Genomic DNA, 20,657 nt, shown 5'->3' on the forward strand with positions numbered 1-20,657 from the left:
CTGCACTTATAAAGCATTTATTTTTTTTTGTTAATGTTAATTTCAACATTTACTAATACATTATTAAAATATTGTTAACATTAGTTAATGCACTGTGAAATAACATGAACAAACCATGAACAGCTGGATGAACAAATAGCCTACATTAACAAATTAACTGCTCATGGTTAGTTCATGTTAGTTAATACAATGTTAACTAATGACCATTATTCTAAAGTGTTACCGATATTAATTCACAATTGGGAGGAAAAAACGTCACAAATTGTGGGAGGAAAATAAGCGGTAGAAACAATTGTCCATACTTTCAGATAGTGCTAAGGTGGCATAAACATGTAAAAATGTAAATGGAGCAAACCAACTAAACAGTGTAACAGACACAACATACAACTGAAGTGTGTGTTGTCCATCAGTACAAACAGAATGGCCGGGGGGGGGGGGGGGGGGGGGGAGAAATCAAGAATGACTTGCCAAAAAAATATGACACACACTCTAAAAACTAATACTATGATTTACTCAATTTTTTTGGTGAAACATTTTTACACTAAAAAAATTGAGTAAATTTTAAAGCAGTGAAATCAATTATAGACACCATAAGAACTGAGTAAATGTAAGTAAAAAAATTAAGTAGATCTGAGTAACTGCATTTGTTACATTAACAAATTCAATTGAGTAGAAAAAATTGTGTAAAAAGCATTTAAAAAACAATATTTATGACTAATATGAACTGTTTTTATTTATGAGTATTACTAACTTGTATAGTATAACTTTAATTTCCTCTAAACCTTTGTAAAATACTCCACAGTCCACAAACACACTTAAACATGACATGGCCTTTATTGTCGACGAGTACAGCAATAACGTTACAGCATATATTACTGTTTTGACATGTAAAGAATAACAGTTATTTTACAACATTTAAACTCATGTAACAAACATTTTAGAAATAAAAATTAAACATTTAAAAGTAATTCAAGTGTAATCAACCGGTCTGTTATCCCATTTCCACCGTATCAGCGCTGTTTCCCGAGCCTGAGATGGACTAACCGGTCTGCGGGTGGACTTTGAACTTGAGACCGCTGTCCTGCGTTTCATTTTTAGGCGCCAGACTCCATAACCTGACAATAAACAAACAGTGCTCAGTTTTAATAAGATTTTATCATCCAAATTCATTATATTCATTATCTTTACGAATAAAATTGTGTGTTTTGAGCAACACAGCAGGCGTTTCAAAGACCAACGCCACACGTTAACTTAAGGTGACTCACACTGTCCCTGTATGTTGTTTTGAATTAAATAAAATGCCTTTTAGCACAGTAATGATTATATAGATTTAAAAAAAAAAACATACAAACCTGAATTTCACAGAGGAAATGCCCCAATTCTGCGACGCTGAGAAGAAGAAACTGCTCTGGTGACTGAGGAGAATTCAAATATCCGCCCTCACTCAACCGTCGAGCTGTCGTCGCGTCAGAGGGTGGGGGAGGGGTGCATCGTTTTAAAGGGTAACTAAACCCTAGAACAACTTTTTTTAGTTAATGATCTGCAAGAATGGAGCTTTATTATTATTGTTCATTGAGTCGAGTAAATGTTTTGACAGTTGGGTTTAAAGTGTTTAAATTCTATAATATATGGTATAAAAACGTCTTAGTGCTGCCCTCTTAAGGTTGAACGGTGGCTACTGCAGTTGAATTTTCCTATTGGACGTTATGGTACTTCGTTACGTAGGTTTGTACTTCCAACGGCTTACTATCCACGCCCCTGGCACGAGCTCACCACGCCCTGAGAAATGTTTTCCGTGATCACATGATGAGAACGGCTTCAGTCCAGTATGAGCGCTCATGTTAAATGAAGTAGAAACATTATGAATGAAACTTTCTCTTCACTTGCTTTCAACATCCTAATTAAGAAAATACAGATATATAATGCAGTTGTAAGTACATGTTAAGCTTTTCTTCTGATAGTTTTGCCACCTGTCATGTCTACAGATAATTTTCATACCTCAGACGCTTTCAGACAAACCCTGACACGCAAATGGTTGCCGTGGTAACGAACAACAAATCCGTAACGTGCTAGACTGCGGGCGTATGTAGTCTAACTTTTATTTAATGCATGAGGAATATTTAATATGAGGAAATCTGTTGTAATAGGCTATTAGGTTTGAACTTATTGGTCCTGTGATTTTTTTTTTAGTGGCATTCAGTATAAGGATATGGCTGTTCAGTGTTCATAGATTAGTTAGTGATCTCATTCTCTCTTGCGCTGCTGCTTCGCTAGCATGAATGAATGAATGAATGAAAGCATCGTATGCATCGGGAGTGAAAGCAGTTTGAGCCAACAAACTCAGTGTCTACAGACATTTCACCCTCCTCCACTTCAGGTGAAGGTGGTGGAGAGAAGTCCTCTACTTTAGATGACCGCTCTGTTGCAAAACTACTGTCCTCACTCCAGTCACTATCAATCTTTGCGAGTCTGACAGCTGTCAAACAAGTTGTCACTACGGGTCTCAGGTGCACGCCCCCCGCTCAGCGCCGCCCTCGTCTCGTCCCCTCTGTCTCCGCTGGGCTCTGCCCACTTTTGCAGCATTTTTCAAATATTGCCAGAGGGCGGAGTTAGGCTGTGAACAGGGGTTTAGTTACCCTTTAATCGAGTAAACTTACGCAATTTCTTCAGTGTGTGTTAAATATTAATAATCTTGATTTTAATTAAGTAATATTTGTGGTTCTTGAAACAGATCGGTTTAATTCTCCATTCTCAAATATTTTGAAATAAATTTCACAAATGTATTAAGTATATTTAAAATAAATAATTGGTTATTTGAATACTAAATTATTTTAGTGAAAAAAACTTAAATATAACTATACATTTTAGACAAAATTAACTGTTGGATTTTTAGTCAATTATTTTGGTATCTTTAACTAAAACCATCAAGTAAATGATATTGAGAGATTTTATTAAGTTAATAAAGTTAATTATTACTGTGATATTTACTAAGCCACTGAATTATTTTTTAGAGTGCATGTATTTTGGGGTACTATAATATTAATAAATTAAATAGTAGTCAGGGGCCCTAGTGGGCAGCTTGTACTGTGTCACAAGGGCACTGGTTTTTAGCTCTCTTCAGATAGTCTCTGTTCGTATTCGACTTGCGAGGCCTCTCAGCACTGAAGCTTCGAAACCTTTGCGAATCATTTTGTTTGAACCATTGGTTCGGAGTGCCAAGAAAAGATTCGAAGTTTCATGACTTCATGAACCAGTCTTTATATGATTTTTACCTGACCTCGGATCAGTTTTATAATTTTTTACACATTTATTGACTTTTTTTTTTAAAAGTTTTTTTTATTGACAAAGTTGTATAGTCTACAAAAAAAGGAAGATTTGTATTTAAATTTCTTTTATTGGTCTGATTAACCAAGTTCTTTGTAAAATTAACAAAACAATACCTACAAATGAATACAATATCACATAGATACACATTATTGAATCAATTATTTTTTTATTTGCAGTTAATGGATTACACACCTTCAATAAACAGTAGTTTATGTAATTTATGTTATTTGCATTTACACTGATCTAACCAGCAGGGGTCACCAGCGTTTTGCGTTTCGAAACAGTGATTCATTATGAGAAGTGATTCATTATGGTTCAATTGATTCGAAGTTTCGAAAAGCCTCGTTATTCCCATCGCTGCGTTTCTCAAAAGCATCGTGGGGTCAGTTGATCGTAGAGACCATTGGTGGCAACATAGTTCTAAGATCTACGTATATTTCGGTACCCTGGTCCATAACCCAACTCTGTTTTCTATGGGTCTGTTGCCATCTTCATTTAGTTCGATTTCTGTTCAGGGTGTGCGCCTCCGTTTCGTTTTCTGATTGGTCAGATTTAGCGTCAATTAAAAAAAGGGGGCGTTCGAAAACTCTCTTCAACTTCCCTGATAAAGTAAAGCGGCAGACGCTTGAAGTGTACGAGCAACAAACTACTAGTAACTTATTCGCAGTTAAAACTCAAGCATTATCTCCACCTGGGGAGATAAATATTAAGGTCGTTATAATTTGAGCTGGGTTCATAGATCTATATTTAGCTGCTCAGATCGATTTAACGTTTCTTCTCATCGCGTTGTTTGGATTTAAGTGGACGTTTTGGTTTTTGAGTGGTGAACGCGGTGAGTGACTGTGCCTTCCTTCCACCTCCAGCTTACACACATCCTCTTAGCCTGACGTATTGCCTGTCATTTTCTTTTCTCTTTACACCGCACTTTAAGTAACGTATACTGTTTAACGTAACGTTATTTATATGTTGATTTGTTGTTTTCAAATTAGTTGCTCGATTATCCTTTTCTGTTCAGGAAAAAAGATCAGATTTGCGCAACTTGATCAACTGTCAAAAATGTCTGAAAGTTTAAATGTTCAGCTCTAACTGCGTCTAACGCAACATTTACACTGGCTTGTGACTAAAATCCACACTGACAGATTACATCGATGGGAAAAAAGTTAGTAAATAAGTTATCCAAGTGGTTAGTTTCCTGGTTTGGGTTATTCTTCGAGCTCATTTGGCCCTGCTTGACATAAGTCTGTTAGCCAGCGAGCTAACTTGCATGGCTAACGTTACATGTTCAGCCAGCTGAAAGATTAAAAAAGGGGATTTTATGTCCCCCCATGTTCAGTTGTTTGTTTTCATGGGATCCTGATAAGACTGTATAGGGTGGCACGCTAACGTTACCCAGTAAAGAGACTGTGATGAGTAATATAGAGTTCCTGAGAAGTGTTGATCGATAAGTGCTGGGTGGCGGTTAGCTTAGCTCAGCTCATCGGGATATTAGCTGTTTTTCAAGTTAAACAAATTGCATAGTTGCTCATAGAAATGACTCGTTTGGTACATATTCCTCTTTTTTGTCATTCTTTAACATCTGGTTAACTATCTGTACTTGTTACTTGTCAGTGTTAAGCAAGTTTAGAAGGCGTTACACAACATTTGGTTTATTACTTGCGCAATAATTAGAAACAAACAAATCAATAAATATAGTCATGAGAAATGACGTCTGTAAATAGCATTAGTGTAATTCAAATTAATCCTTAATACATGTTGTTTTCAGTATGTCTTAGCACACTGTTGTACAACGGTTGTATTGTTTGGAATAATAACACAAGCTGTTTTCTTTGTATCTCTGGAGTGTATAAATGTTATGCGTGTGTATGTAAGGGTCTATATATAAGTAGAATATATATATATATATATATATATATATATATATATATATATATATATATATATATATATATATATATATATATGTATATATATAATCACACACAATTTTTTTATACATCACTCATTTTTAATTTGGCAGGCTTTGTGTTTCATTTAAAGGTGAAGTATTTCCATTTGTCCTTTGAAGTCCAACACGCATCACAGTTAAAACCATGCCATTCCCCTTCGGGAAGTCTCAGAAGAGCCCTGCAGAGATTGTGAAGAGCCTGAAGGAGAATGTGGCATACTTGGAAAAGCTGGAATCATCTGAAAGCAAGAAATGTGAAAAGGTCAGGTTAAAAATAATAATTATATATATATATATATATATATATATATATATATATATATATATATATATATATATATATATATATATATATATATATATATCATTGCAAATGTTTTGGCGAACTGTTGACTGTTAAATAGTCAGAAAAACTCACTGTTTTTCCTGTAGGTTGCAGAGGAAGTATCAAAAAATCTTGCATCGTTGAAAGAGGTGCTGTCTGGCACTGGAGACAAGGAGCCTCAGACTGAGGCAGTCGCCCAACTGGCTCAAGAGCTCTACAACACCAACCTCCTCATTTCACTCATAGCAAATCTACAGAGGATTGATTTTGAGGTGCATATCAGTCTGTTTGAAATGTTTGGATTACAACTACTTTCATCCTGCTGGAAGATTTATTGCTCTGTGCACTAACCACACATTTGCTGTTTGCTTTTTTTGATTTATAACACGTTGTTCACCAAAGGGAAAGAAGGATGTGGTGCATCTGTTTAGCAACATAGTACGTCGGCAGATTGGAGCTCGTACCCCGACTGTAGAGTACATCTCTTCCCACTCACAGATCCTCTTTATGCTACTGAAAGGGTGAGTTTCCAGACCCCAGGGTATAGGCATGGATCAACACTTTCAGAAGCCATTGATTAGCCTGGCTTTTCCAATTGATGTTATGGGAGTCTGTGGTTGTATGGTTATTTTAGGACCATAATTTTCCCATTTCCTGTCCACGTGGCTGAGCTGCCAATGGCGTTTAGCTTTTACAGCACAAACATATCTAGTTATTGACACTTTAGTGTCAAATTATAGTTGAATGATGACTTTAATAGTTTATTTGGAGTAATGTTTTATACAGTAGTAGCCAAAAGGGATGTCTGTTTTTATTACAGTTTTGATTAAACCATTAAATAAAAATATATACATTTAAAACCTACAAGATCAAAACATAATTTGATAAAGGTATTTATCTAACAAAATAATGGGCAAAAAGTGCAACAGGTTTTATTTTACTATGCAAAAACGAAAGGGAGCATAGAGAAACAAAGTTCACAAAAAAAACCATACAATGACTACATAAGGAGTAGTCAACATAAGGAGTATTTCTTTGGTTCTTCCATTTTTTTCATGTTTATATCATCTTTGTGTGATAGCATAGATGTCTGTACAAATACACAATATGCTTACAAAATCTTTAACAATTTAAAAATCTTTGAATAAAAGGTGCCAATTTTCCTTAGCCGAGTCATCACTTTTGGCACTGCTGTATATAAGTACATGTATATATGTACATGTACATAAATACATACAAACAAGTGTGGGTTTACCATGTTAGAGAAATAACATTTTTTAAAAATATACCTTTTGAAAGCAGCTATGAAACCCCAGAAGTGGCCCTTAACTGTGGTATGATGCTGAGGGAATGTCTGCGTCATGAACCTCTGGCCCGAATCGTTCTGTTCTCTGAGGATTTCTTCTGCTTCTTTCGCTATGTGGAACTGTCTACCTTCGACATTGCTTCTGATGCTTTCGCCTCTTTTAAGGTATGACATGTACACAAAGCATCATCCATTTTGTGGTTTTCATTTGTGAACTTTGTCTTTGACTGTTAATGCCTTATTTGTAGTCGTAGTGACCCGATTTATTTGCGTGTTTTCCTAGAATGGGTGACGTAGGCTATTACAAAACATTCAGTGGTACCCAATTAAATACAGACGTGAGACAAATAACTTGTTTTAAAAAAATATTAGTGAATGCACCACACACGGCGACATGTTCCGCAACTCGGTGTCATGCAGGTGTCATGTCAGTGTTTGTCGCGATAATGTCAGTGACATGACAATGAAGACTGCATGTGCCACGGACAGTGTTGTGCACGTTACTTCCAAACTGTAATATATTATAGATTACTTATTACTGCTTTTTAAAAGTAATTCATTACATTACAATATTACTGTCTCAGAATTGTAATCCGTTACATTACTCCTGTATTACTTTTGAGTTACTTTCACCAAAATAACTTCAGAAGTAGCTCTTAACATTCTCAAATGTAGGAAGAGGGCATTTTACATCCAGTAGAAGGCGATATGATGAAGCATAATGGCATGGGCCATCCAGGCTAACAATAGAGAATTGGCAAAAAAAGTGAATGCTCAAGACAATGGAAGAAATCATGACGATCCAACTCTGTTATAAGTATTATTTTAGAGGTAAAGTGATGATCTGGCAATATCTGGGAATAGCTTCTGTTCATAGACACAACAGAACTGTGTAAACTCTAAGTTATGACAATATGCGCATTTGTTCTTTTCTTATTGTTGCGACATAGTTATTTCGGTTTTAGAAAAAGGTTGTATTTGACTGCATTTGCTACATTCCTACGTTCTTGTCCTTATCTCTGATAAACTAAGCAATGCGCATCCATCTCGCGAATGTACAGTAGGGATGAGACGGTGGGGACATTTTCCCACCGGTTAATCATAGTGTGATGACATCACCAGTATCTGGGCTTTTAAATCACTATTCTATTTAACCGAAAGGAACATGCGCACTGCCGCTTGGGCATTAATAACGGGAGCGGATGCAAAGCGAGTGCTTTCAAAGAATTCTTATAAAAGTTAAGCTTCCATATGAACTGAAACCGCGCCAGTGCGTGCTCACCGTGAATGACAGCTCGTTAGTAAACGCGCGCTCTGTGCAGCCAAGCAGATTTTTAGTTTCGGTTTAAAATTAGCCTATTATTCTTAATGAAATACACAACACAATGACAAACCCCCTTTAATAGGCGCTTTTACATTTCACTTTGAAACCAAATCTTCCGCGATCATCTGTCAGCTCAAGATCACACGTTCGGCTCATGCTTAGCAGACACCTTCCGTTTTTATTTGAACGGCCTGTTCTCTAACTGAACTAAATTACTTTATTACTATAAAAAATCTAAACTACGGTGTCACGGTGTGCAGTAGTCTTATTCTGTCATCTTCACCCAAGTGTTGTTTATAGGCATTAGGCCTATAGTTTGGCTCAGCAGCGCGCGCCTTGTCTCTCGTCCGTTCTTCGACGCGCTTGTCGTTGTGCTATTCTTTGAAACGACAGAGCCTTTAAACCTTCTTTAGCCACTTTTCCACTGGCCAGCGCGAGCACAGGGGCTGAAATCATGCCTGCGGCACTTCTGTAAAATCCGCAATAAACACGTACTTCACTGGACTATGTCACACAATATCCAAATGTACACCAGCAAGAGGGAGATGAATTGAAGTACTGAATTGAAGGAAAATGAAGTAAATCGCTATACAAAAATATGTCAGAAGCTGTCATTTAGTATTTAATTACTAACCTGGACACCACACGCGGCTATTGAATGACCACGAACAGGTAATAACTTGCATTTTTCATGCGTTAATGTATCGCGCCTTTTTTTTCCTTTTCCTTTTTCGTTTTATTGGGTTTTTTTTGGGGTGGTAACGCAAGCGTTACTGGAAATGTACCGAGTAAAATATTACTGAAAATTGATTAGTAATGCCTTACACTACTGCGTTACAGCAAAAAGTAATAAGTTACTGTAATGTATTACTTTTGTAATGCGTTACTCCCAACACTGGCCACGGATGTGCCAATACGCGCATAGTCATAGATATGTAGGCTATATGTATACATATCTGTGCATAGTGACGTGCCATTGGCTTCTGTGTGTCACGTCATGTCTCATGTCACTTAATGTTGCCATAGATATGTAACGTGTGTGTGTGTGTGTGTGTATAATATACACATGCATACACACATACACACACACACAGCCAGTACGGAAAGCTTTCAGACCCTCTCAAAATTTTCACTCTGTTATATTGCACCATTTTGCTAAAAATCCTTTACGTTCATCTTTTTTTTCTCATTGATGTACACAAAAAGCCCCCCATATTGACAGAAAAACATGTTGACTTTTTTTGCAGATTTATTAAAGGGTTAGTTCACCCAAAAGCAAAAATTCTCATGAATTACTTAGCCTAATGTCGTTCGACAGACATAAGATCTTTGTTCATCTTCGAAACACAAATTAAGATATTTTTTGTTGAAATCCGATGGCTCAGAAAGGCCAGGAAATTGACACCAATGTCATTTTCTCTCTCAAGACCCATAAGAGGCATTAAAGATCGAAGGCACTAACCCATCCACTCCTTTGCTATTTTAACTGTGTGCTTGGGGTCATTGGCTTGTTGGAAGGTGAACCTTCGTTCCAGTCTGAGGTCTTGAGAGAAACTTTTTTCTCACCATCTTGGAATCCTTCAGGTGTTTTTTTAGCAAACTTTCATGTGTCTTGCACTGAGGAGAGGCTTCCATCGGGCCACTCTGCCATAAAGCCCTGACTCGTGGAGGGCTGCAGTGATGGTTCACTTTCTACAACTTTCTCCCATCTCCCGAATGCATCTCTGGAGCTCAGTCACAGTGATCTTTGGGTTCTTCTTTATCTCTCTCACCAAGGCTCTTCTCCCCGATAGCTCAGTTTGGCCGGACGGACTAGAAAGGGTTTTGGTCATCCTAAACGTCTTCCATCTTAAGGATTATGGAGGCCACTGTGCTCTTAGGAACCTTACGTGCAGCAGAATTTTTTTGTAACCCTGGCCAGATCTGTGCCTTGCCACAATTCTGTCTCTGAGCTCTCCAGGCAGTTCCTTTGACCTCATGATTCTCATTTGAATCGGAATTTGGTCTGAATACTTAACTCCATGTGATATTTCAGGTTTTCTTTTTTAATAAATCTGCAAAAATGTCAACAATTCTGTGTTTTTCTGTCAATATGGGGTGCTGTGCGTACAATAATGAGATTTTAGCAAATGGCTGCAATATAACAGAGTGAGAAATGTAAGGGGGTCTGAATACTTTACATACCCACTGTATATATTATGCTAGTTTTTCTGTCAATATGGGGTGCTGTGTATACATTAATGAGAAAAAAAGAACTTGAAAATGATTTTAGCAAATAGCTGCAATATAACAGACTGAAAAATGTAAGGGGGTCTGAATACATTCCTACATATACATATTAAGGCTGAGCAATTTTATTGATTCTGCGATACCCAAGAAAGTATTGATTTCTAAACCGCGAGTATCGATACTAGGCCTGTCACGACAACACATTTTGCTGGACGATAAATTGGCTGTTATCTTTTTCTTAATTTATAAGAAATTATTGCGATTTTAAAATAATGATAATGGCATAATAATGCAGGTACACCTTTTCAAAGATCAATAAACGTTCATATCTAAAGACTATTTAACACTGAAAATGAAAAACATTTTAAATAGCTACAATAAATTAACAAAACAACCAAACACAAAAAAAGCAATAGACTCTGTTAACAAAAATGCACTTGAATAAATACCAAAAACAATAAATAAAATGGATGAAAAGTGCAACGGATGATTGTGTTTTTGTGTTTGTTGTTTTTCTTTTAATTGTTAACAGAAATGTACTTAAAGGGTTAGTTCACCCAAAAATGAAAATGATTTCATTAATTACTCACCCTCATGTCGTTGGACACCTGTAACACCTTCGGTCATCTTCGGAACACAAATGAATATATTTTTGTTGAAAGCTGATGGCTGAGAAAGGCTTCAAAAAGGCCTCCATTGGCATTCAGTATATTTCCACTGACCCACTCACAAGACCCATAAAAGGCAATAAAGACTTTGTTACAAAGTCCATCTCACTACAGTGGCTGTACAATAATTTTACAATGCGACGAAAATAGTTATTGTGTGCAAAAATGACGCAGCAAAAATGACGTCAACGCGGAGTACGCGAGAACCAATTTCACTTGCCGGTATGCACGTCAAATTTTGTAACTTTGTGTGCGGCTCCGCACACGAGAAGAAAGAGTTCCAAGTGAATCTCCACGTCTAGTATAAACCTCCCCAAACGGACGAGCACGGAGTCAGAGAGGGAGACCAGGAAAAACAAACAAGCAAATTATCGCAGCCGGAAAAATTAACAAGCTAATTTTTTTTACTGTGCTATTAATTGATTTATTGACTATCACGACAGGCCTAATCGATACATAAGTCCCTTTCAAATCCAATTAATAAATTAATTAATAATTAAAAATCATGTTTTATTCCAAACTTACTTCATATCACTACTTCATAAGTCAAGTGTTTATATAAAACTCTTTATTTATATGGGACTCTGGAAAAAAAATATGACAGAAAATACACAATGATAAAAGCTATGTTGAATAGCATTGCATTATGAAACCACCCAACATGGCATAAGAAACACAGACAACCATATATTGTCGCGATTGTGTGTTTGTCTTCAAACGTGTATCTGCATATTACAGCATATAGAGGACCAACCCTGCACAAATTAAAAATAAATAAATGAAGAATGAATAAGTAAATAAATAAATATACTCAAGTAAATTTAATAAACACATAAATGGATAAATAAATGTGATGATGGAAACATAAATAATAGAATAAACGTCTTGATCAAATAAATGATTCATATTTAATCAAATAAAATGTTGTATTATCTTTCCCTTAATTTATTATTTTCTGCTTTTATAAAAATATATATTTTTAACTTTTATTTATTTGTTAATTAATTTTAACATGTATTTTTATATATATTTTTACATTTATTTTTATATTTATGCATTATTTTTAACATTTATTTTTCCCACATGTATTTATTTTTACATTTACGTATTGATTGATTGATTCATTTCTGTTTCTTTTTCCGTGTGCAACATGGAAATGAGGAAGGTGGTTCTTGTGTAGCTTCAGCCCATCATTGGTTGAGAGCTCACCATGATTACTTGCAGCTGATTGGTCCAGTTTGAATTTGCGATCTCTAACCCAGAATAAAACCTGCTTGAGAGCAGGTTAGCTGTATAGTGTCAGTTACCATGGTGATGAACCCTGATAAAAACCAGTCCACCTTCTTGAGCCCGAAAAAACAGAGTTTGCTCAAACTAATCTCGAGCTTACCTGGGTAACAACTGAAATCGTTTTTGTGCAACAGGCCACAGTAATTTGATGGGTTGTTTTTGACTTCATTCGATAAGTAGCGCAACTCTAACTAATGTTAGCTGTTTGTGAAAGGTCCGCCATAGTATACACATGCAAGAGCTGAACTTGTAGAGTTCAAAATCTGTGCCATTAGACATTATCTCTCAAAAGCTCAAACTGCTCTAAACATTGATAAGTTGTTTAGTGTCTGTGAAAGAACTATGCGGCCGTCATTTACTGACAACTCTCATCAGCTGGTCTGGCGATTCTGTGTGCGTGAGCTTCATAGACTGTGGTGAGATACTAAATTTTATTTGATTAAAAATGAATTATATTTATTTTATCAAGTCATTTATTCTGTTATTTATGTTCCTATTATTACATTTATTTATATATTTATGTGTTTATTTATTTATTTACTTATTCATTCAATTATTTATTGTTAATTTGTGCAGGGTTGGTCCTCCATAATCTGCATGTTATAGCGATCTCTGGAAGATATGTTTGTTTACGAGTGCGTCTCAATCAGCTCCCTAGTTCAGTAGTCAGGGCACTGATCAGGGAGTCAGCCCATTGACTTATGTACTGATCAGTGCCCTGACTACTGAACTAGGGAGCTGATTGAGACGCAGGGTATGTCAGGGAGTTCAGTAGCTGTCTCATTTCGTTAAATTTCGAAGGCTGCGTCCTCCGGAGGACACATCCTGTGTAGGATGCAGTATACGGAGTGTCCTCAATCAGAATTAAACGAGACGTCCTTCGTAGGACACACAGGCAGGAAGTATCTCTTTGCTATGCCAACACATTTAGCCTCGTTGAGCTCTCACGCCAGTTTATATGAATGAAAATTATTTATAACTTGAAAATGACTATAAAATGTTTCTTGTCTTGACAGCAGTGTACTGTTCTAAATGTTTAAAATGCACTAAACAGTTGTAATCCTGTTTATCACAACTATCTGTTTGAGGTAATAGAGCTTTAAAAAAAAAAAAGAAAAAAAAAGCTTGAACTACTTAATTTAAACACCACACCTACGCTTGCATGTATATCTGGCGGTGGTGCTGTTTTTTTTATTTAATTAAAAAAATATGACGGTTGTTAACAGAGACGCAAAGAATTGTGAGTTATCTCCAGCCATGAAGGATACACCTCATGCACACTCCGAATTCCTGTGAAAGAAGGACGCATCCGAAGGTCGCATTTGGAGTGTCCTACTCACTTTTTTTAAATGAGACGGCCTTATGACGTATGCACCCTTCAAATGCGACCTCCATGGGACGCAGTCTTTCGAAATGACACACCCTGCGTCTCAATCAGCTCCCTAGTTCACTAGTCAGGGCACTGATTAGGACATAAGTCAATGGGCTGGCTCCCTGATCAGTGCCCTGACTAGTGAACTAGGGAGCTGATTGAGACGCACACACAGCTAATGTCACATGGTTGGTCTTCTTCATGAGTTCCATATATGGACTGAATGTGCGCCAGCGCCCTTAGGCTGCCAGTATGAATTGAAAACAGCACATCAGAGTATACAGCCCTCGTAATGATATAACCGTGGATTTTGGATAAAGATTGAATAAATATTAGTTCTCTGTATAGAAATTTAGCTCAAACATATGAAAATCATATTTCTCCACATCTGCACACTTGACACTGCACACTTGACACTGCACACTCAATCCCTGAGAGATATTGTTTTGTCACGAGTCTTCATGACGACCAGTTTTTTTTTATGAATGGGAGCAAATGACGCGCATATAACAATCAAAATGTACCAACGCCAGTTTTCATATTCATAACTCCTGACACATTACGGTCACTATAATACTTTGAGAATAAAACAGGTAAAAAAAATCTTTTTTGTTTTACTTTTTAAAACCCCATTGTTAATTGCAATACTGCACTTTATTTACTTTTCAAAGGCTTGTTAGCTACAGTTTGCACTGTTTCAATAAATTAATTTTCTCAACACAACTTTGATTCATTTTATCCAGCATTTGAAAGCTGTAGAGACTCTGTCCAGTCAGAGACATAATTGTGTAATTGATGTTTTTAGTTTTCAGTTCACTTGATTCAATCCAAGTAAATGGAACACTCACAATATGTCACCAATATCACCCTGTCCCCTTTAAATCTTTCAGAAAATGATGTAAGTGTATCGAATTATATCGTATTGTTGGCTGATTATTGTGATATATATCGTAACGTGAGATTAGTGTATCCCTACAGCCCTCATACATACATGCATACATACACATATTTGTATTGACAGAAGGTTCATTTTTGAATTATCTTACCTTAAACGTTTACCTTAAGAATTTGTTTTTAGGATCTCCTGACGAGACACAAGATCATGTGTGCAGATTTCTTGGAGACAAATTATGACAGAGTGAGTTATTCTTGTCTTTTTACAATATTTAATGTGCCAGTGCTTTTGTATATTTCTGTTTTTGGCTGCTCTATTAATGGACAAATTATTGTAAATAATTTGTTTTCAGGTGTTCACAGAGTATGAAAAGCTGCTGCATTCTGAAAACTATGTCACCAAGCGCCAGTCTCTGAAGGTGAGAGTCAACCACTATTTTCACAGAATTACTTTCAATAATTCAAGGCTGTAACGGTATTCAAACCCTTGAAGTAGAGATTAAGCTGCTAGGATGAATGTTAGTTGGTTTGTCCTCACATAGGAATGCTTCATGACAAACCTTGCATGGGTTAAGCAGCAATATGTTGTGTGGTGTTTTTTCTATATTCTTATCACGTACGTTTAAGCGTGTTATTGCTGACCTATCAAATGATATTCAGCTTCTGGGAGAACTACTACTGGACAGACACAACTTCACAGTCATGACCAAATACATCAGTCGAGCTGAGAACTTAAAGCTGATGATGAACATGTTGAGAGATAACAGCCGCAACATCCAATTTGAAGCCTTCCATGTCTTTAAGGTATGTTTAAATGCACATCATTTGATGCAACTTAATGTATTTGAATTTGGCAGTTTGCTTGTCTGCTTTTCCCTCTGTCTACTCCAATTACTTTCCACACTCAACAGCTGACCAGTTCTGCCCTCCCTTTTTGAATGTAAACAGGTCAGGGTCAGTTACTAGGGTGCGCTGTAGTTCAGACCGCATGAAGGTAGATTCAGTGACTTTTACGGGTTTCTTGTGTCCTCTCAGGTGTTTGTGGCCAACCCCAATAAGACACAGCCTGTGCTGGATATCCTCATCAAGAACCAGTCAAAGTTGGTGGAGTTCCTGAGCCACTTTCAAACAGACCGGTCTGAAGACGAGCAGTTCTGCGATGAAAAGAACTATCTCATTAAGCAGATCCGGGACATCAAACGGCCTGCACCTGCAGAGGAGTCCTAATGGAGTGTAGAACCGGTGCATTCGCCTGGTGATCTGGTTTGAATATGTGGGTGAGAATTGGATGGGGACAACTAAATAAGTCAAAGAAAGAAAGGCATCACTTGAACTAAATATATTTACATCCAACTTCTGAAACAGGTGGAGAAATGCTGTCAGAATGTGCAAATATGTCTTTCCCTTTACTTGGGGCGAGCAGAGTTTTGCTGTGGGAGTAGCAAGTAGAAGCCAGGCACTCCATTTAAACCTATATTTTTAGCACTGCCCTTACAACAAAAGTACAATTGATTTACCTTCAGATGGTAAATCTGAAGATTAAAATGTTTATACAAATTTATCTGAATGAGAAGTATATCTAAAGCCTGCTCAAGGCTTTTAATTTTTTTTAAAAAGTTATAACAAGTTTTGGTACAAAGTATGGCTCTGAATATTTGCACTAAATCTGGTAGCTTTGCTCCAGGGTTGCCATTAGTGCCAGTTCATACTCTTAGCACAAGAACGAAATATTAATGAACGCATTAAAAATGTAAAACGGTAGGATATCAGGACGTCATGGAGTGCACACACATTCAATAGGACATTCTTACGTTTAAAGTAGGTAAGGGACATTAATGCATTTTAAAAGCCAGAAAATGTCATGTGGTCAAGTGAAACCTTTTGAAAAAAAAAAAAATAGCCTGTGGAGTTTAGTGGTCATGTTGGATGCTGCACTCAATTTCAGTTTTAACTGGGTGCCTTATTTAAATATCTTGGTCATTCTGGGTCTCTTATTACATTTATATTTATCTATAACATTGGATTTGTAGTATTATTCTGCTTTTGCTTGGGTTAACACATTAGGAGGACTAGTTTTATTTAAACTGCTAAAATTGTATGATATTAAAAAACAAAAACAATACTCTTTTATAGAAGTTTTCTCAGTTTAGATGATAAATGCAATGAATTCAGGGTTCATAGACTTCAGTAAAGGTGAAATACATGGTACACAATTACAGTGCAAGACATGGTAACTTCCACACACACACTGTAATATTAAAAGGATGTGAAACGCTAGAGCTCGGGCATGTCGTGTCATCCCTCATACTGCATTTTGATGGACAGCTTCGACAAGCCAATTAAGCCTTTAAAAGATGGATGCAATAGGAAAGACCATTTAACAAAGTTCTTTGTGTCTTGCACTGTCAAACTTGAATGAGCCAAAGCTGTGGTAACACAGAATATCTTACGATGCCTGACTAGACCTAGAATTTGGTTCTCCATTGGATCACACCTTTCAGTATCTCTTGGAAGTTTTAGATGAAATGCAGAACAGGATTCTACTGAAAGGTTCCACCATTAGTCTTTATACCTTAAGTTGAATATATTTTATGTACTCTATTTGCACAAGTTCCTTTCTCATATACCTCAGATTTTAAATTCCTAAGTGCTGTTTTTTTCCTGCTTTGCTTCAGTAGAATTTGTGGTATCAGGTTCATTTCATTAACATTAGCAAATGCATTCGGTGTCATGAACTAGCGTTTATTAATCTTGGTTAATGTTAACTTTTAATTTCAATACAGTTGCGTAAATTAATATAAAATACATAAATGAACAATGGCTATATATATATATATATATATATATATATATATAATTAACTAACATAACCTAGATGAATAAACTATTTGTGATGCCTAATAATCAATTTATTGTAAAGTGTTTCTGTTATTATGGATGAGGGGTGGTAGTTTGAATTATGCAAGCTAAAATAAGTCCTTACAACACCAAAATTGTGGTCTTGTAATGCTGAAAAGGACCTACAAGGGAAACCGTTTAATTTTTGCATTTTGCTAATGGGTACATAGACTGTTACAAGTGTGAGGAGAGCACTCGCTGTGCTTGTGTAAATGAGCCACACTCTAAAAGGTTTTTAATGGATCAATCCAAATGTCAATGTGTTCTTGTGCTTTGACATCATTTCAGTCAGCTCTTCTGCAGAAGCAGATTTTGTTTGAAAGTATGACTTGTGCATGTGGATTTGTGCTTTATTGTAAGTATTAAGGGGGTGAAGGGGAAAAATCTTCTGAGCTGCCTTTCTTGCTTTTATAAACTGCACCATGTGTGAAACCGCAAAGCCTTTCTGTTGAACAGTGACCTAGACTGATTCACCTTTTTCCAAAAGACCTACAGCTATCGAAAACCAAATATTTATGCCATTTCATTAAATGTCACTTGATACCACAAGTACAAGAATGGGTGTTTGGCCAAATGTGATTATTCCGCTAACAGGGTTATAAAGGAGGTTTTGCTCATTTAAGCTTTGAGCCTTCGGATTGTCCATGCAGTGATGGTGATCTCTGACAAAGAGATTAAAAGTAATATGTTAAATCTTTGGTAAGTTATTATATAAAGCTTTATTATTTGCAGTTTGACTGATAAATGTTTGCTATGCTTTTCACTGTTTTCTTCACACATTTGAGTTGTATTTTCCACTGTGGGAGAGGATTATGTATGTACATAAAGTTTTATTTTAAAAAAGAGAACGTGTGGAAGCATATTGAAAATAAAATAAACAACGGCACCTATTGTGTGTGTTTTTTAATATTATATAAACAGTTAAAGGATTTAAATGAATGGATTTTAATTAATATATTACTGCAACTAATCATTGGTTGCTGAAGTGTCTGCGTAAGAGCGTGAGAGCGGAGCGGCTCCTTGCGTGACTGTCTCTCTCAGCTTGCAGGTCAGCCTGGGTCTGCTCCAACTCCCTCTGAAGCCTCAGGAGCACAGCCTCGTTTTCTATCCGAGCTGCTTTTTCCAGCCTATCTCCTTCGGACTTCCATTGCGCTTGCACCCTTTCCAGTTCCCACATGAGGTTGGAGCGCTCCTGTGCGGTCTGCTGCGTGTCCTCTTTTGCTTTTTTCAGCATTGTTCTCCACCTTTCTGCCTCTTCTTCCTTTCCCGTGACCTGTGTAGTCAGCTTATGTAACTGAACATTCATTTTTTGGCTCTCAGACTTCATATAATTTATCATGAGGGCCTGACGTGTAGCCAATTTTTTGGAAAGGCTTAACTGCTCCTCAAGCTTTTCCACCAGGCCTTGCAGCTTCATCCTTTGTTCATGTTCTGCCTTAAGCTGCTCCTCTGTACAAATGAGCTTTTGCTTTAGTCGCCATCTGTCCCTCTTCGCTTCTGCAAACCCAGTCCGTAGTTTGCTGATGTCCATCTCATTCCAAATGCACATATGTCCTGCAGTCTCACTCTGGTCAGAGTTTGGTCCATCTACAGACTGCTCATGCCTAATAATTCTCTTAGCCAGGGCTTTCTCCTTTTGCAGCCTGTCAGTGTGCTGAACCTCTTTCAGAGCTGTCAGGTAGATCTGCCTTCTGTGGCTCCTCTTAGGTTCATCCACATCTGTATAGTGGGTTGATGGTGATTTTGTGGAGCTGTTGCATTGTTCATTCGTGTTGGTCTGGTTTTCAAGCAGGTTTTGGAAAGTGAAATGAGGAGGAAACAGTTTCTCCACCCAGTGATGGTCATCTCTGGCGCTGGACTCATGTTCTGGGTTTTGATTAGTTTCCATGGTCTTCATAACTAAATTGTTTGAACGTAAAAATAAAAAAAAATCTCAGAAGGAACACCGCGTACTAAGGGCATTCATTACCCTCTTCTTTCATCAGTTATCAATTTTATGGCTGGATGCTTGGTCGTTAAAAAAATCTCGTCAACCCAGTTTTAGCGGGGTTGATTTAAAAAGAATAATAATTTAACTGTCGGGATTTGATAAAGTACAAAACTGTATGTATTTTTATTTTTAATCAAATCCACAAATCAGTTTTAAAGAAATATTGGCGGTTCCAGCTTACAACAGCAGCGTCGTAGTTACGGTCTCTGTCCAGTCAGTCAGTGAGCACTACTTCCTGTTTACTGTTCAAGAGAACAACCAGAGAACAAGGAACACATCGCGCCCTCTGCTGGTTGAGTTTAAATTCCTCATGTTGCATGCAATTATACTCAGAAAAAAAGTACAAACCCTTGTTGGGCGGTACTCTTTCAAAAGGTACAGATCTGTACCTAAAGAATGCATATTAGTAACTCAAATGTTCATTGTTGTACTAAAATTATACATATTAGCACCTAAATGTACATATTAGAACCTTTAACTGCCACCTGCCCGTATACGGGCATTCTACATTTACTTCACTATATTACTATTATTAAATCATAATGTAATCATGACAAACTATATATTGTTGGAAACATCTAACACTCCTGAAGAGATGTGTCCATTGTTTTGATAAAAATTACATGATGACAGTAAAATAGTAATTTATGACTAGAGTGCCCCTCAAAAAAAAAAAAAAAAAAAAAAAAATCTACAACATAACAGCAGTTGTAACCTTTAACTACTTTATAATGAAAATATTTTCTTATCCTGACAAAACAATTTCTTGACAAAACACATCATTTGAAAGGTCTGAGTCTCAATGTTCCATATTCGGTGACTGTTTTATGATGGAAGGGATATTTGGACAGAAATTTACAGGAAAATACATCAAATAAACAATCAATGGAAATTGAATGACACCCGGTGGCTATTTTTGGTATAGCGCCTAAACAAAATCTCATGGGGACTTCAATTTTTATGATATCAACTTCAAATTTGGAACACAATTTGGTTAGACATATGGCTTTGATTTCATAGTAATTTAAGAGTAAAACATTTTTTGTAAAATATTTATTTTATATAAAATAAAAATATTTAGTACTGTAT

At 36.6% G+C, this 20,657-nt stretch overlaps 2 protein-coding genes across 3 annotated transcripts; one reads left to right on the forward strand and one right to left on the reverse strand.

Moving 5' to 3' along the window:
* The first annotated feature begins 3,912 nt into the window (after positions 1 to 3,912).
* cab39l1 (calcium binding protein 39, like 1) lies at positions 3,913 to 18,464 on the forward strand. Of its 2 annotated transcripts, none has more exons than XM_067457671.1 (9): positions 3,913 to 4,159; positions 5,365 to 5,534; positions 5,705 to 5,869; positions 6,000 to 6,118; positions 6,897 to 7,068; positions 14,865 to 14,924; positions 15,034 to 15,099; positions 15,341 to 15,484; positions 15,716 to 18,464. In XM_067457671.1, exons 2-9 carry the CDS (start codon positions 5,418 to 5,420, stop codon positions 15,905 to 15,907), a joined length of 1,035 nt encoding a protein of 344 aa, XP_067313772.1. In that variant the 5' UTR covers positions 3,913 to 4,159; positions 5,365 to 5,417; the 3' UTR covers positions 15,908 to 18,464. The 2 variants fall into 2 exon arrangements, with proteins under 2 accessions (XP_067313772.1, XP_067313773.1); XM_067457672.1 differs by having other exon boundaries at positions 3,914 to 4,159; positions 6,900 to 7,068.
* An 84-nt stretch (positions 18,465 to 18,548) lies between these two features.
* On the reverse strand, positions 18,549 to 19,851 carry ccdc160 (coiled-coil domain containing 160). Its single transcript, XM_067457673.1, has 2 exons — positions 19,750 to 19,851; positions 18,549 to 19,477 (listed from the first exon to the last, which is right to left on the reverse strand). Exon 2 carries the CDS (start codon positions 19,473 to 19,475, stop codon positions 18,549 to 18,551), a length of 927 nt encoding a protein of 308 aa, XP_067313774.1. The 5' UTR covers positions 19,476 to 19,477; positions 19,750 to 19,851.
* Positions 19,852 to 20,657: the final 806 nt, after the last annotated feature.

The sequence above is a fragment of the Pseudorasbora parva genome, chromosome 11 (assembly GCF_024679245.1).
Source record: "Pseudorasbora parva isolate DD20220531a chromosome 11, ASM2467924v1, whole genome shotgun sequence".
Classification (NCBI taxonomy): Eukaryota; Metazoa; Chordata; class Actinopteri; order Cypriniformes; family Gobionidae; genus Pseudorasbora; species Pseudorasbora parva.

What these genes read in the sequence shown, in the direction of transcription:
- cab39l1 (XM_067457671.1), top strand. Translation starts at nt 5,418, where the DNA reads ATGCCATTCCCCTTCGGGAAGTCTCAGAAGAGCCCTGCAGAGATTGTG. An exon ending in TACAGAGGATTGATTTTGAG is followed by an intron (nt 5,870 to 5,999) that starts GTGCATATCAGT and finishes TGTTCACCAAAG; the next exon opens with GGAAAGAAGGATGTGGTGCA. An exon ending in CTCTTTATGCTACTGAAAGG is followed by an intron (nt 6,119 to 6,896) that starts GTGAGTTTCCAG and finishes ACCTTTTGAAAG; the next exon opens with CAGCTATGAAACCCCAGAAG.
- ccdc160 (XM_067457673.1), bottom strand. Translation starts at nt 19,475, where the DNA reads ATGAAGACCATGGAAACTAATCAAAACCCAGAACATGAGTCCAGCGCC.